The 14594-nt window shown below is 44.1% G+C and overlaps 1 protein-coding gene across 7 annotated transcripts in view; it reads left to right on the top strand.

The window, feature by feature from the left end:
* Positions 1-2952: 2952 nt before the first annotated feature.
* The window catches only part of LOC123993740 (TNFAIP3-interacting protein 1-like), a 39029-nt gene continuing 27387 nt past the window's right edge, over positions 2953-14594 (top strand). Inside the window, exons 1-6 of one of the 7 annotated variants that reach the window (XM_046296179.1) lie at positions 3027-3108; positions 3611-3668; positions 4632-4830; positions 7365-7514; positions 8550-8644; positions 12502-12558. In XM_046296179.1, coding sequence (XP_046152135.1) covers positions 3630-3668; positions 4632-4830; positions 7365-7514; positions 8550-8644; positions 12502-12558 — 540 coding nt within the window. In that variant the 5' untranslated portion in view covers positions 3027-3108; positions 3611-3629. Of the gene's footprint in view, positions 3109-3610; positions 3669-4631; positions 4831-7364; positions 7515-8549; positions 8645-12501; positions 12559-14594 lie in introns of all 7 variants that reach the window. The other 6 variants (XM_046296178.1, XM_046296177.1, XM_046296183.1 and 3 more) reach the window with 6 other exon arrangements.

Below are 14594 nucleotides of genomic sequence, written 5' to 3'. Positions count from 1 at the left end.
GATAAGCAAAAAAACAAAATGACTCTTGTTTAGCAAGACAACATTTTATGTTTTTCTTGATTCACAATATTTTGTTGGTTACGTAACGCCAAATGTAAATTTTTGCAGCGCTAGAAGATTAATGTTGTCGAAAAACAGATTTGATTAAGCTTTAGCTCAGCGGGCTAACATTGTCTTTAGTCCCAACTGGGTTTGAATCTAGGTTGTCTGCGTGACACACGACTGGGTTTGATGGAAAGGGAAGAATGAAAAGATAGCAGTGTGCCAAGTTTTAACCATTGTGATGACATGAGTGAACTGTTGTGTCGCCCCCAGGGCGTAGGCCTTAAGGTTGGTTATGGCCAGGGTTGGCTATTTTAATTTTACCTTTATTTAAGTCAGTTAAGAACAAATTGCTTATTTTCAATGACAGCCTAGGAACAGTGGGTTAACTGCTTGTTCCGGGGCAGAATGACAGATTTGTACCTTGGCAGCTTGGGGATTTGAACTTGCAACCTCGCAGTTACTAGTCCAATGCTCTAACCACTAGGCTACGCTGCCGCCCCAGCTAGGTTACTTTCTAAATGTAATCTGTTACAGTTTCTAGTTAACAGTCCAAAATTGCAATCAGTAATGTCAGTTTGGGATTACCCAAACTCAGTAATGTAATCTGATTACATTCAGATGACCTTCCCTTTAAGAGGTATTAATTAGAAGATAAAAAGGATCTATAAAACACATTTGGTACGTCATCATAGTGGTCCCTGATTTGTAGTCAGATTCGCTGAGGTGGAACAAACTTAAACTTGCGTTTCTTTTCAATGCTGAATTGAACGTCTTTGAGAAAACATCCTTACAGAATTGAAAAGTAATCCAAGAAGTAATCATCTAGTTTTTCAAAAGTAGCGATAATCTGATTACAATATGTTTACTGGTAATGTAACGGATTACAGTTACTGTTAAAAAATCAATCTGAATACATTACTCCTCAACCCTGAATGTCCAATGGGTCCTACAGACCATAGAGAATGAGAGAGGCCTCTAGTGGCCAAAAGGCTGTGTTAGCATGGCCAGCGCAATTTAGGGCTTCCACCATTTTAATGTAGTCAACTAGTTGGACTTCCAACTTCATTGACTGATCCCTGTTGGTGACTCTGTAGGACTCATGTCCAACCGGGTCATCAGGAGGGATCAGCCAATCGTGAAGAAGAAAATGTATGTCTTCAAAATGGAGATAGCCTCAATGACGCTGCCCATGCGGTCACAGACGCCATAATGGCACAGATACAAAAATTTGTGCTCTATCTATCTCTATGGTGCAGATGCACTGTCTCACCTATTTTGGTCAATAGCAGTTCATGTTTAGGCATGATTTTATTTTCATTATTGGTTTTGGTTGCATCTAGTGTTTGGAGGTCACCCATCATGAGATTCCAATCTTTATCAAGGTTGTTCCAAAGTTCATTGTGCATAGATAGAACATCATGGAAATAATCATTCAGCCTATTGTAGAGCTTTTAAAGAAGTAGTGAAGTCTATGTGACTGTACTACAGCCTCTGCCTAGAGGTGTGGAGCTGTGAAGGAGTAGTGAAGTCTATGTGACTGTACTACAGCCTCTACCTAGAGGTGTGGAGCTGTGAAGGAGTAGTGAAGTCTATGTGACTGTACTACAGCCTCTACCTAGAGGTGTGGAGCTGTGAAGGAGTAGTGAAGTCTATGTGACTGTACTACAGCCCCTGCCTAGACGTGTGGAGCTGTGAAGGAGTAGTGAATGTGTGACTGTACTACAGCCTCTGCCTAGAGGTGTGGAGCTGTGAAGGAGTAGTGAAGTCTATGTGACTGTACTACAGCCTCTACCTAGAGGTGTGGAGTAGTGAATGTGTGACTGTACTACAGCCTCTACCTAGAGGTGTGGAGCTGTGAAGGAGTAGTGAATGTGTGACTGTGGTGTGGAGCTGTGAAGGAGTAGTGAATGTGTGACTGTACTACAGCCTCTACCTAGAGGTGAGGAGCTGTGAAGGAGTAGTGAATGTGTGACTGTACTACAGCCTCTACCTAGAGGTGTGGAGCTGTGAAGGAGTAGTGAAGTCTATGTGACTGTACTACAGCCTCTACCTAGAGGTGTGGAGCTGTGTGTGAAGTCTATGTGCTGTACTACAGAAGGAGTAGTGAATGTGTGACTGTACTACAGCCTACCTTTGGAGCTGTAGAGGTGAGAGGTGTGGAGCTGTGAAGGAGTAGTGAATGTGTGACTGTACTACAGCCTCTACCTAGAGGTGTGGAGCTGTGAAGGAGTAGTGAATGTGTGGTAGCTGTGAAGAAGGAGTAGTGAATGTGTGACTGTACTACAGCCTCTACCTAGAGGTGTGGAGCTGTGAAGGAGTAGTGAAGTCTATGTGACTGTACTACAGCCTCTACCTAGAGGTGTGGAGCTGTGAAGGAGTAGTGAATGTGTGACTGTACTACAGCCCCTGCCTAGAGGTGTGGAGCTAATAGCTAGAATCCATAGTTGCTACATCCTTTTTTTTTACTAATAAATTAATGATATATACCCATTGATTCTTGAAGAATACAATTGGTAAATGCCTCATGAGATTAGTTTAACTGTCTACCCCATCTGAACCCGAAATATAAACTTGTTTTACTCCAATGTTTGTAAACAATTTAAGAATAAACTAACACTGTATAGCCTCATAACAATAAGTTATATCATGGATGGTCAGTCCTCCTTGCATCTACAGCTCTGTCTATGAATTGGAGAATGGTTACATGACTCCAGGTCCATATCAGAGGCGTGATAACAACGTGTGTTGTCTGCTTTGTTATTGTCTCAGCAAACCGTTGTAGCTTTGAAGCCCTGGTGGTAGAAGGTACCCGGTCAAAGCCTTACTCTTCTGACTGTGGTCGTGCAGTCCCAATCCCTACATTACCAAGGTTTGGAGCAAAACCCTGCACTGTCTCTTTAAAGATTACACCAGTCTGTGTCAAGCGTCTGCATTGGTCGGCCCGGTTGTCAACCACAGCTGTTTACATCAGACGAGAGCGAGGTGGACTTTCCCAGGTTACAGCAGAGACCACTTCCGCAATTGGTTGTCTGGGCAAATCGAAGGAGCCACTGAAGCAGAAAGGTAGCTATAACACAAGCCAACGATCTCTTTGTTCTTTGGTTACCATGAAATTCATTTAAAGCTGACTAGCTACGTTATCAGGAAACACACTGGTTTTGATGCGTAACAAATGGCTAGTTAACGTTAGTTAGTTATCTGTAAGATATAATCTGTCACCTTAGCTAGTATTTGCATGACAATCAGCTAACGGGTTAGCCAGGTTATCTTGTAGAAATACTTTGACAGATAGCTAGCTAGCTAACGGATAATATGAATTAGCCATCGTTCAAGTAAGCATAATGTTAGCTTGCTAAACAGTCTGATGTCCTACTTGTTAGCTGACGGTTTTCCAACATCCTAGCATATAGCAACCGATGACTAACGTTAGCTAGCTTCATGGCTAGTCATTAACTAAACTAGTGTAACAGTCGGATGTCGCGACTAACTACTGAACCGCGACAGATGTTGTTCTCGCTTGTCATCTAATCAGGGATCTTTATCTTTTCTGGACTGGACACTTTAGCCGTCTCTTCTAATCAATAATGAACGAAGAAAGAAAGAGAGGCCGAAAAGACGCCAGAGTGAGTTGGGTGATGATGATGATGGTGATGATGATGATGTGGTGTTGTAACGTGAGGTTGATGTCATCACATCTCATGACAACATCCAGCTTCAATTGGTTTGAATGAGGACGTTTTCTAAAAGAATGTCTTGTCTTTCATTTCATTATTATATTTTGCAACGGATGTCAACTGCACTAGCAAGGGTCTTTCAAATCATCTGGTTGATGTACAATGTCTTTGTTTCTCATCTGTCTGGCTGGAAGTTCAGTTTAAATATTGCATGGTCGTTTTTTTGCGGGCCATTCTCCAGTGTGGCATTGTTACATCCTTGTTATCACTCAATGACTTGGACACATCGGTGTGTGTAAGTTACACATTCAAATTATTGTGTCTCAATAGCTTTTGCAGAAATCCCCTTTTGATGGTGGCGTTAAGGACTCTTTACTTTGTAAATGGTTTAGGGTGGGGAACCAACACAATGCTTGTTATATAACCAAACGTCTTCCCCTGTATAAGGTTAGTACTTCTCCTCCTGTATGAGGTTAGTACTTCTCCTCCTGTATTAGGTAGTATAAGGTTAGTACTTCTCCTTAGGCAGTATGAAGTTAGTACTTTTCCTCATGTATGTGGTATGCATGTTGTTATGGCAGGTTAAACATCTCAATGTCTATTAGTTTCCCCCTTAGCCTTGTGTGATATAGCTATTGACTTGGTACCAGATCAGTTAGTTAACTCCTTGTCACTCATTGCCATGCCAAGGAGTTGACGTGATGGTAAAAACAGATCTGGGATCTGGCTACTGAAGTATAGGTTCTCCCATGACAAACGGTAAACATGACATTAGCCTATTTCCCCATACTGTCACAGAAGTTACTGAGCACAGTCAAAACACATTCCCTAACTGAAACCTCTCACACAGCTCTGCCTCTCTTTTTCTATTGGTTCTTTCCTATTGATGTTTCTGTTCTGTTGTTCCTCCAGTTCCCAGCACCATGCCTGGTAAGTGAATCAGTGGCGATGGAAGGAAAAGGGCCCTATCGTATCTACGACCCAGGCGGGGGTGAGGCTAAGCCCAGAGAGGCCAGGGAGGAGGGCAGCAGTGGTGGAGGGGGAAGCTACAGACTACTACTGGAAGAGAACAGCGTGCTCAGAGAGAGGATGAAGGGACTCAAGAGCTTAGGTCCGTACCTGCTTTTATGATATAATACTACCTTTCTGGTCTAGATCACCAGCTCTTTATTAGGATCCTAATCTGATATATACTACCTCTCTGGTCTAGATCACCAGCTCTTTATTAGGATCCTAATCTGATATATACTACCTCTGGTCTAGATCACCAGCTCTTTATTAGGATCCTAATCTGATATATACTACCTCTCTGGTCTAGATCACCAGCTCTTTATTAGGATCCTAATCTGATAGATACTACCTCTCTGGTCTAGATCACCAGCTCTTTATTAGGATCCTAATCTGATATATACTACCTCTCTGGTCTAGATCACCAGCTCTTTATTAGGATCCTAATCTGATATATACTACCTCTGGTCTAGATCACCAGCTCTTTATTAGGATCCTAATCTGATATATACTACCTCTGGTCTAGATCACCAGCTCTTTATTAGGATCCTAATCTGATAGATACTACCTCTCTGGTCTAGATCACCAGCTCTTTATTAGGATCCTAATCTGATAGATACTACCTCTCTGGTCTAGATCACCAGCTCTTTATTAGGATCCTAATCTGATAGATACTACCTCTCTGGTCTAGATCACCAGCTCTTTATTAGGATCCTAATCTGATAGATACTACCTCTCTGGTCTAGATCACCAGCTCTTTATTAGGATCCTAATCTGATAGATACTACCTCTCTGGTCTAGATCACCAGCTCTTTATTAGGATCCTAATCTGATAGATACTACCTCTCTGGTCTAGATCACCAGCTCTTTATTAGGATCCTAATCTGATAGATACTACCTCTCTGGTCTAGATCACCAGCTCTTTATTAGGATCCTAATCTGATAGATACTACCTCTGGTCTAGATCACCAGCTCTTTATTAGGATCCTAATCTGATAGATACTACCTCTCTGGTCTAGATCACCAGCTCTTTATTAGGATCCTAATCTGATAGATACTACCTCTCTGGTCTAGATCACCAGCTCTTTATTAGGATCCTAATCTGATAGATACTACCTCTGGTCTAGATCACCAGCTCTTTATTAGGATCCTAATCTGATAGATACTACCTCTCTGGTCTAGATCACCAGCTCTTTATTAGGATCCTAATCTGATATATACTACCTCTGGTCTAGATCACCAGCTCTTTATTAGGATCCTAATCTGATAGATACTACCTCTCTGGTCTAGATCACCAGCTCTTTATTAGGATCCTAATCTGATAGATACTACCTCTCTGGTCTAGATCACCAGCTCTTTATTAGGATCCTAATCTGATAGATACTACCTCTCTGGTCTAGATCACCAGCTCTTTATTAGGATCCTAATCTGATAGATACTACCTCTCTGGTCTAGATCACCAGCTCTTTATTAGGATCCTAATCTGATAGATACTACCTCTGGTCTAGATCACCAGCTCTTTATTAGGATCCTAATCTCTTGTGGACAGAATCTAATCAGGCATTTGACCACATTACGTAAGATTTTAGTTCGGGGTCTTCAAATGACTATATTCCATGTAAGACTACAGCTCTTTAAACAACACCCCCCCCCCCCCCTCCATATATCTGTGTTAGTGTGGGTACTTGTGACGTTGTACCAATACCACTGTAGACCTGAGACCCTACAAAACACCCCCCTCCAGATATCTGTGGTAGTGTAGGTACTTGTAACGTTGTACCAATACCACTGTAGACCTGAGACCCTACACAACAACACCCCCCTCCATATATCTGTGTTAGTGTAGGTACTTGTGACGTTGTACCAATACCACTGTAGACCTGAGACCCTACACAACAACACCCCCCTCCCCCTCCATATATCTGTAGACCTAGTACAAAAACACCCCCTCCTCCAGATATCTGTTAGTGTAGGTACTTGTAACGTTGTACCAATACCACTGTAGACCTGAGACCCTACACAACAACACCCCCCTCCAGATATCTGTGGTAGTGTAGGTACTTGTGACGTTGTACCAATACCACTGTAGACCTGAGACCCTACACAACAACACCCCCCCCCCCTCCATATATCTGTGGTAGTGTAGGTACTTGTGACGTTGTACCAATACCACTGTAGACCTGAGACCCTACACAACCACAACCCTCATCACACTCATCTGTCTAGGTTAGTGTTGTGACCTATACATTATAGCTCTCATAGCCTTGTAGGAACAATGTGGTTAGACCTGATTCCATTCTTTGGCTGTGTGCTGTAATGTTTGCAGGGAGTTTCTCTGTAGTGACTTGGGACTAGTGAGTGTTGGCGTAGTCCATTCTTTGGTTATGTGCTGTTTCTCTGTCATGAGTAATGTTCTCAGGGTTGGCATGATTTAGTTGTTAGTCATCAGAAACACTAGCTACTGTCTATCCATCACGTATTATAGGTCATGTAGACTGTGAATAACATATTCATCTATATGCCACAACCCAAAATGAACAAGTGATTAGGCCTACTTCAAATCTAGCTTTCTCTGGTGTGTAGGAGACCTGTTGTTACTGCTGTGAATACGGTTGTTACTAATGGTTTGGTGTGTAGGAGACCTGTTGGAGGAGTCTCAGTGGGAGGCTTCTAAGTTGCGTCAGCGTGTAGAGGAGCTGGTCAGAGACAACGAGGCCCTGAAGTCTTCGACCTCCAGTTTCGCTACCAGTCTGTGTATGGGAGGACCTGTTCAGACTGAGACACAAGGTATGCTATCAGAGATGGGAAAAAATTATTTCTTGAGAAATTGCTCTTTGCTAAGGAACAATTTTTGTTTCTTATTGACCAAATAATTTAATATTGAGGTAAAAATGTCTGCATTGGACCTGTAACAGCAAGCTTTTCCTGAGGTTTCTATAGGCGGTTGCTAACACTATATAATGACCATATAACGGCAGGTAGCCTAGTGGTTAGCGAGTTGAGCCAGTAACCGAAAGGTTGCTAGATCGCATCCCAGAGCTAACAAGTTAAAAATCTGTCGTTCTGCCCCTGAACAAGGCAGTGAACTATATAACGACCATGTAACAGTGGTGTGACTATGTAACGACCATGTAACAGTGGTGTGACTATGGAACGGCCATGTAACAGTGGTGTGACTATGGAACGGCCATGTAACAGTGGTGTGACTATGGAACGGCCATGTAACAGTGGTGTGACTATGGAACGGCCATGTAACAGTGGTGTGACTATGGAACGGCCATGTAACAGTGGTGTGACTATGGTAACAGTGGTGTGACTATGGAGCGGCCATGTAACAGTGGTGTGACTATGACTATGGAGCGGCCATGTAACAGTGGTGTGACTATGGAACGGCCATGTAACAGTGGTGTGACTATGGAGTGGTGTGACTATGGGCCATGTAACAGTGGTGTGACTATGGAACGGCCATGTAACAGTGGTGTGACTATGGAACGGCCATGGAACAGTGGTGTGACTATGGAACGGCCATGGAACAGTGGTGTGACTATGGAACGGCCATGGAACAGTGGTGTGACTATGGAACGGCCATGTAACAGTGGTGTGACTATGGAACGGCCATGGAACAGTGGTGTGACTATGGAACGGCCATGTAACAGTGGTGTGACTATGGAACGGCCATGTAACAGTGGTGTGACTATGTAACGGCCATGTAACTATGTAACTGTGGTGTGGCTATATAACGACCATGTAATAGTGGTGTGGCTATATAACAGTGCTGCGACTATATAACAACCCTATAACGGTGACTCCTGACTGTTTCAGGTCAGGGGAAGCTTCACCGCCAGCCCAGTATGGACCAGAGAGAGAGTCAGCCGTGTCTCTCAACGGGGAAGGCCCTAAATCATGAGCAGCCCAGCGTAAGTGAACAGATATTACTTTATAGCTTTAGAGTACTTCATATTTTCTAGATGTTATTGATCAGGCTGAGCAGTCCAGCACATTAAGTACAGCCTTATTAGCCTACATCTGAAACGTAACATTTACATGTCAAGGTGGTGCTTTTAGGTCTGTCCCAACTGGTTTCTGGCTTCCAGTAAAGGCTAACTGAAAGTAGCAATAGTCTCTGCTTCTCTCTTTGTGTCCTGTTGTCTTACACTGCCGGGGTTATTTAGACTGCCGGGGTTATTTAGACTGCCGGGGTTATTTAGACTGCCGGGGTTATTTAGACTGCCGGGGTTATTTAGACTGCCGGGGTTATTTAGACTGCCGGGGTTATTTAGACTGCCGGGGTTATTTAGACTGCCGGGGTCAGTTAGACTGCCGGGGTAGGGTCAGTTAGACTGCCGGGGTCAGTTAGACTGCCGGGGTAGGGTCAGTTAGACTGCCGGGGTAGGGTCAGTTAGACTGCCGGGGTAGGGTCAGTTAGACTGCCGGGGTAGGGTCAGTTAGACTGCCGGGGTAGGGTCAGTTAGACTGCCGGGTCAGGGTCAGTTGGACTGCCAGGGTCAGTTGGACTGCCAGGGTCAGTTGGACTGCCAGGGTCAGTTAGACTGCCGGGGTAGGGTCAGTCAGACTGCCGGGGTAGGGTCAGTCAGACTGCCGGGGTAGGGTCAGTCAGACTGCCGGGTTAGTTACACTGGTCATTCTTCAGCACCGTTGTACAACGGCTGTGCAGGTGCTTTATGTTCAGAGAGGGAGGGAGGGAGCTCCCTTCTCACTTTGTTCATGGTGCCAGACGGACTTGTTTTCTTTGCAAGCAACTTTTTTGCCCAATGACAGTGAAGTTAAGAAATTGTCCATGGTGCCAACCTAAGATGCCAACAAGCCTCCTCACCACATTCTCTGACACCTCCTCACCTGCGGCCTAATATGGATATTTTCCTAGATATTGAAAGCTGTTCAGCATGTACAATTACACACACACTCTCACTTTGTAGCCTGCTCCCAGTAGTCCAGAGTAGACTGATAAGACGGCTGGGATTCGGTGGACTGATATAGGGTACATACCATTTTAGAGATTTAACAATGGCTCACATTGTTCGAAATTCACAATTGATGAATATATTATTAGGCATGGTTTGTTAACCCCTCGCTCATCAACTCACCCATTTTCCTTAGGATACTACATTAGTTTAATCTGTTATATGTGTAAAATTAGTTTAGGTTCAGTTTCAAGGCAATTCTCGGGGTGATTATCATCTGGGCACTGCACTTTCAACTGCTGGGAGAAGTAGCCCTGTTTACTGCTGGGAGAAGTAGCCCTGTTTACTGCTGGGAGAAGTAGCCCTGTTTACTGCTGGGAGAAGTAGCCCTGTTTACTGCTGGGAGAAGTAGCCCTGTTTACTGCTGGGAGAAGTAGCCCTGTTTACTGCTGGGAGAAGTAGCCCTGTTTACTGCTGGGAGAAGTAGCCCTGTTTACTGCTGGGAGAAGTAGCCCTGTTTACTGCTGGGAGAAGTAGCCCTGTTTACTGCTGGGAGAAGTAGCCCTGTTTACTGCTGGGAGAAGTAGCCCTGTTTACTGCTGGGAGGAGCCCTGTTTACTGCCCTGTTTACTGCTGGGAGAAGTAGCCCTGTTTACTGCTGGGAGAAGTAGCCCTGTTTACTGCTGGGAGAAGTAGCCCTGTTTACTGCTGGGAGAAGTAGCCCTGTTTACTGCTGGGAGAAGTAGCCCTGTTTACTGCTGGGAGAAGTAGCCCTGTTTACTGCTGGGAGAAGTAGCCCTGTTTACTAGCCCTGTTTACTGCTGGGAGAAGTAGCCCTGTTTACTGCTGGGAGAAGTAGCCCTGTTTACTGCTGGGAGAAGTAGCCCTGTTTACTGCTGGGAGAAGTAGCCCTGTTTACTGCTGGGAGAAGTAGCCCTGTTTCCGGTCGGGAGAAGTAGCGGAGCAGGCCCTGTTTACTGTTGGTTCAGTGTGTCAAATCTGAAACATGTTGTCCGGTCCTCTGGCAGTCTCTATGGGGGTGCCACAGGGTTCATTTCTCGGGCTGACTCTTTTCTCTGTATATATCAATGATGTTGCTCTTGCTGTGGGCGATTCCCTGATCCACCTCTACGCAGATGACACCATTCTGTATACTTCCGGCCCGTCCTTGGACACTGTGTTAACTAACCTCCAAACGAGCTTCAATGCCATACAACACTCCTTCTCCAACTGCTCTTAAACGCTAGTAAAACCAAATGCATGCTTTTCAACCGTTCGCTGCCTGCACCCGCACGCCTGACTAGCATCACCACCCTGGATGGTTCCGACCTAGAATATGTGGACATCTATAAGTACCTAGGTGTCTGGCTAGACTGTAAATTCTCCTTCCAGACTCAAATCAAACATCTCCAATCTAAAATCAAATCTAGAGTCGGCTTTCTATTCCGCAACAAAGCCTCCTTCACTCACGTCGCCAAACTTACCCTAGTAAAACTGACTATCCTACCGATCCTCGACTTCGGCGACGTCGTCTACAAAATAGCTTCCAATACTCTACTCAGCAAACTGGATGCAGTTTATCACAGTGTCATCCGTTTTGTTACTAAAGCACCTTATACCACCCACCACTGCGACCTGTATGCTGTAGTCGGCTGGCCCTCGCTACATATTTTGTCGGCTGGCCCTCGCTACATATTCGTCGCCAGACCCACTGGCTCCAGGTCATCTACAAGTCCATGCAAGGTAAAGCTCTGCCTTATCTCAGTTCACTGGTCACGATGGCAACACTCACCCGTAGCACGCGCTCCAGCAGGTGTATCTCACTTATCACCCCTAAAGCCAACACCTCATTTGGCCGCCTTTTCTTCCAGTTCTCTGCTGCCGGTGACTGGAACGAATTGCAAAAATCGCTGAAGTTGGAGACTTTTATCTCCCTCACCAACTTCAAACATCTGCTATCTGAGCAGCTAACTGATCGCTGCAGCTGTACATAGTCTATCGGTAAATAGCCCACCCAATTTACCTACCTCAGCCCCATACTGTTTTTATTTATTTACTTTTCTGCTTTTTTGCACACCAATATCTCTACCTGTACACGACCTTTTGATCATTTATCACTCCAGTGTTAATCTGCAAAATTGTAATTATTCGCCTACCTCCTCATGCCTTTTGCACATAATGTAGACTCTTTTCTTTTTTTCTACTGTGTTATTGACTTGTTTATTGTTTACTCCATGTGTAACTCTGCTGTTGTCTGTTGACACTGCTATGCTTTATCTTGGCCAGGTCGCAGTTGTAAATGAGAACTTGTTCTCAACTAGCCTACCTGGTTAAATAAAGGTGAAATAAATAAAAAAAACTGTTGGGAGAAGTAGGGGCGACTGGGGAAAACCATTAAAATGACATGCCCTCCTGTAACTGCTTATAACTCTCGTTTTGTTTGTGATATTACGATTCTAACACCGACAGTGTTATAAACTTATTTAGGAAAAATCAAGGACAGAGCGGGGCAAGACTTACAAAGTGGCAGAGACATAAATCAAATTCATGAGCATTCAAATTCATCAAAATGACTGCTTTATCTGTTCTAGTGTTAAAGGGTTACAGGCGAACTCGTAGAGACAAAAATGTTATCCACGTGTAGTTTGAAGGAAGTTTCTAACTAGCGTTAGCACAGCATGCTAGCTGTTCTCATAGACTTCCAGTGCCGTTGTGCTAATGCTAGTTAGCATTGGCTCGCCAAACTACCTCTAACTATCCTTCTCACTGGACGCAGAGACATTAAAAATGCCATCCAGAAGTTCAGTCTGGATCTATTTACAGTTTGTCATTGTCCTGTTTGGTGCTTCTAGGAAGGTTTGTCAGAGTTTGAGGTGGTGAATATGGAGAAGACCTCCGATACCCAGACGGTAAGTACCAATTTTCACACGGGGCTAGCTAACAATAACGGGGCTCAAATGGGATGTTTGGAAACGATCCAGGTTCTTTATGTAATAGATTCAGTTTCATCTATAAAGGTGTGTGTGTGTGTGTGTGTGTGTGTGTGTGTGTGTGTGTGTGTGTGTGTGTGTGTGTGTGTGTGTGTGTGTGTGTGTGTGTGTGTGTGTGTGTGTGTGTGTGTGTAGCCTACATTCAGAACCAATCAATGTAACTGTTTGTGTCTAGAAGGATCACATTCAGCAAGATTGTAATATGTGTATATTCAGTGCCTTCAGTTACAGACTTATTCTAAAATAGGTGAAATAAATAAAAATCCTCAGCAATCTATACACAATACCACCTAATGACAAAGCGAAAACAGGAATTTAGACATTTTTGTAAATGTATTTAAAAAAATAAACATGTTATTTACATACATATTCAGACCCTTTGCGATGAGACTCAAAATTGAGCTCAGGTGCATCCTGTTTCCATTGATCATCCTTGAGATGTTTCTACAACTTGATTGGAGTCCACCTGTGGTAAATTCAATTCATTGGACATGATTTGGAAAGGCACATCTCTGCAGCACTCTACCACAAAGGTCTGATTGGTGGAGCACTCCACCAATCAGACCTTTGTCAGACCTCTGAAGCCACTCGTCAGAGAAACAACATTCTCTCCTTGATGAAAACCTGCTCTGGACCTTAGACTGCGGGCGAAGGTTCGTCTTCCAACAGGACAACGACCCTAAGCACACAGCCAAGACAACACTGAAGTGGCTTCTGGATACGTCTCTGAATGTCCTTGAGTGGCCCAGCCAGAGCCCAGACTTAAACCTGATCGAACATCTCTGGAGAGACCTGAAAATAGCTTTGCAGCGACGCTCCCCGTCAAATCTGACAGAGCTTAAGAGGATCTGCAGAGAAGAATGGGAGAAACTCTCCAAATACAGGTGTGCCAAGCTTGTAGCGTCATACCCAAGAAGACTCGAGGCTGTAATCGCTGCCAAAGGTACTTCAACAAAGTACCGGAAGAAAGAGTCTGAATACTTAAGTAAACGTGATATTTCAGTTTAATTGCTTTATAAATTTGCAAACATTTCTACAATCCTGTTTTTGCTCTGTCGTTATGGGATATTGTGTGAAGATTGATTTGAGGAATAAGGCTGTAACCTAACAAAATGTGGAAAAAACCCAAGGGGTCTGAGTACTTTCCAAATGCACTGTGTATATGTGTGTATATGTCATAACTTCTAGTCGACACAGTTAAAACATACCTGGTGATGAATGTAAGAGCTTGAAAGCAGCTCCTCGAGTTTCATTTCCTTAGTTCTCTGTTCTCTCTGGTCATTTCTCCCATATCAGGAACTTCTCCGTCTCTTTTTGTTGTGAGTCAACCGCTAACTAACTCAATACTGGGAGCTCAACATGAGTCGTCACCACAGGGAATGTCCACGATTATTACTGACTACACACACACACACACACACCTGCTGTTAGGGAATGATTGACAGGGAATAATATCAGTCACAGAATATTCCGGACAGATGTGGTATAGAGTCACAAGGCATATGACCGTCAATGATATATGCCTCATCACCCAAAGGATAGGAAACTAGGACGTATTTCCTCAAGGCTATACACTGAGCTTTTATTATTTTCTTTATTTATTTATTATTAATGTTTATACATCTAGTATCCACAAAGCTGGAGAGAGAAATCTGTTGTGTTTTGACATGACTTGATTAGTAGCCAGTCAGTATGGTGGTACGGAGGCTCTTACAGTCCTGTCCTGTCAGTAGGGTGGTACGGAGGCTCTGACAGTCCTGTCAGTAGGGTGGTACGGAGGCTCTGACAGTCCTGTCAGTAGGGTGGCTCTGACAGTCCTGTACGGAGGCTCTGACAGTCCTGTCAGTAGGGTGGTACGGAGGCTCTGACAGTCCTGTCAGTAGGGTCTGACAGTCCTGTCAGTAGGGTGGTACGGAGGCTCTGACAGTCCTGTCAGTAGGGTGGTACGGAGGCTC

Source organism: Oncorhynchus gorbuscha, linkage group LG13 (genome assembly GCF_021184085.1).
Source record: "Oncorhynchus gorbuscha isolate QuinsamMale2020 ecotype Even-year linkage group LG13, OgorEven_v1.0, whole genome shotgun sequence".
NCBI classification, from domain to species: Eukaryota; Metazoa; Chordata; class Actinopteri; order Salmoniformes; family Salmonidae; genus Oncorhynchus; species Oncorhynchus gorbuscha.
The sequence above is the reverse complement of the archived record's forward strand: the minus strand, read 5'-3'. Positions and strand labels throughout refer to the sequence as shown.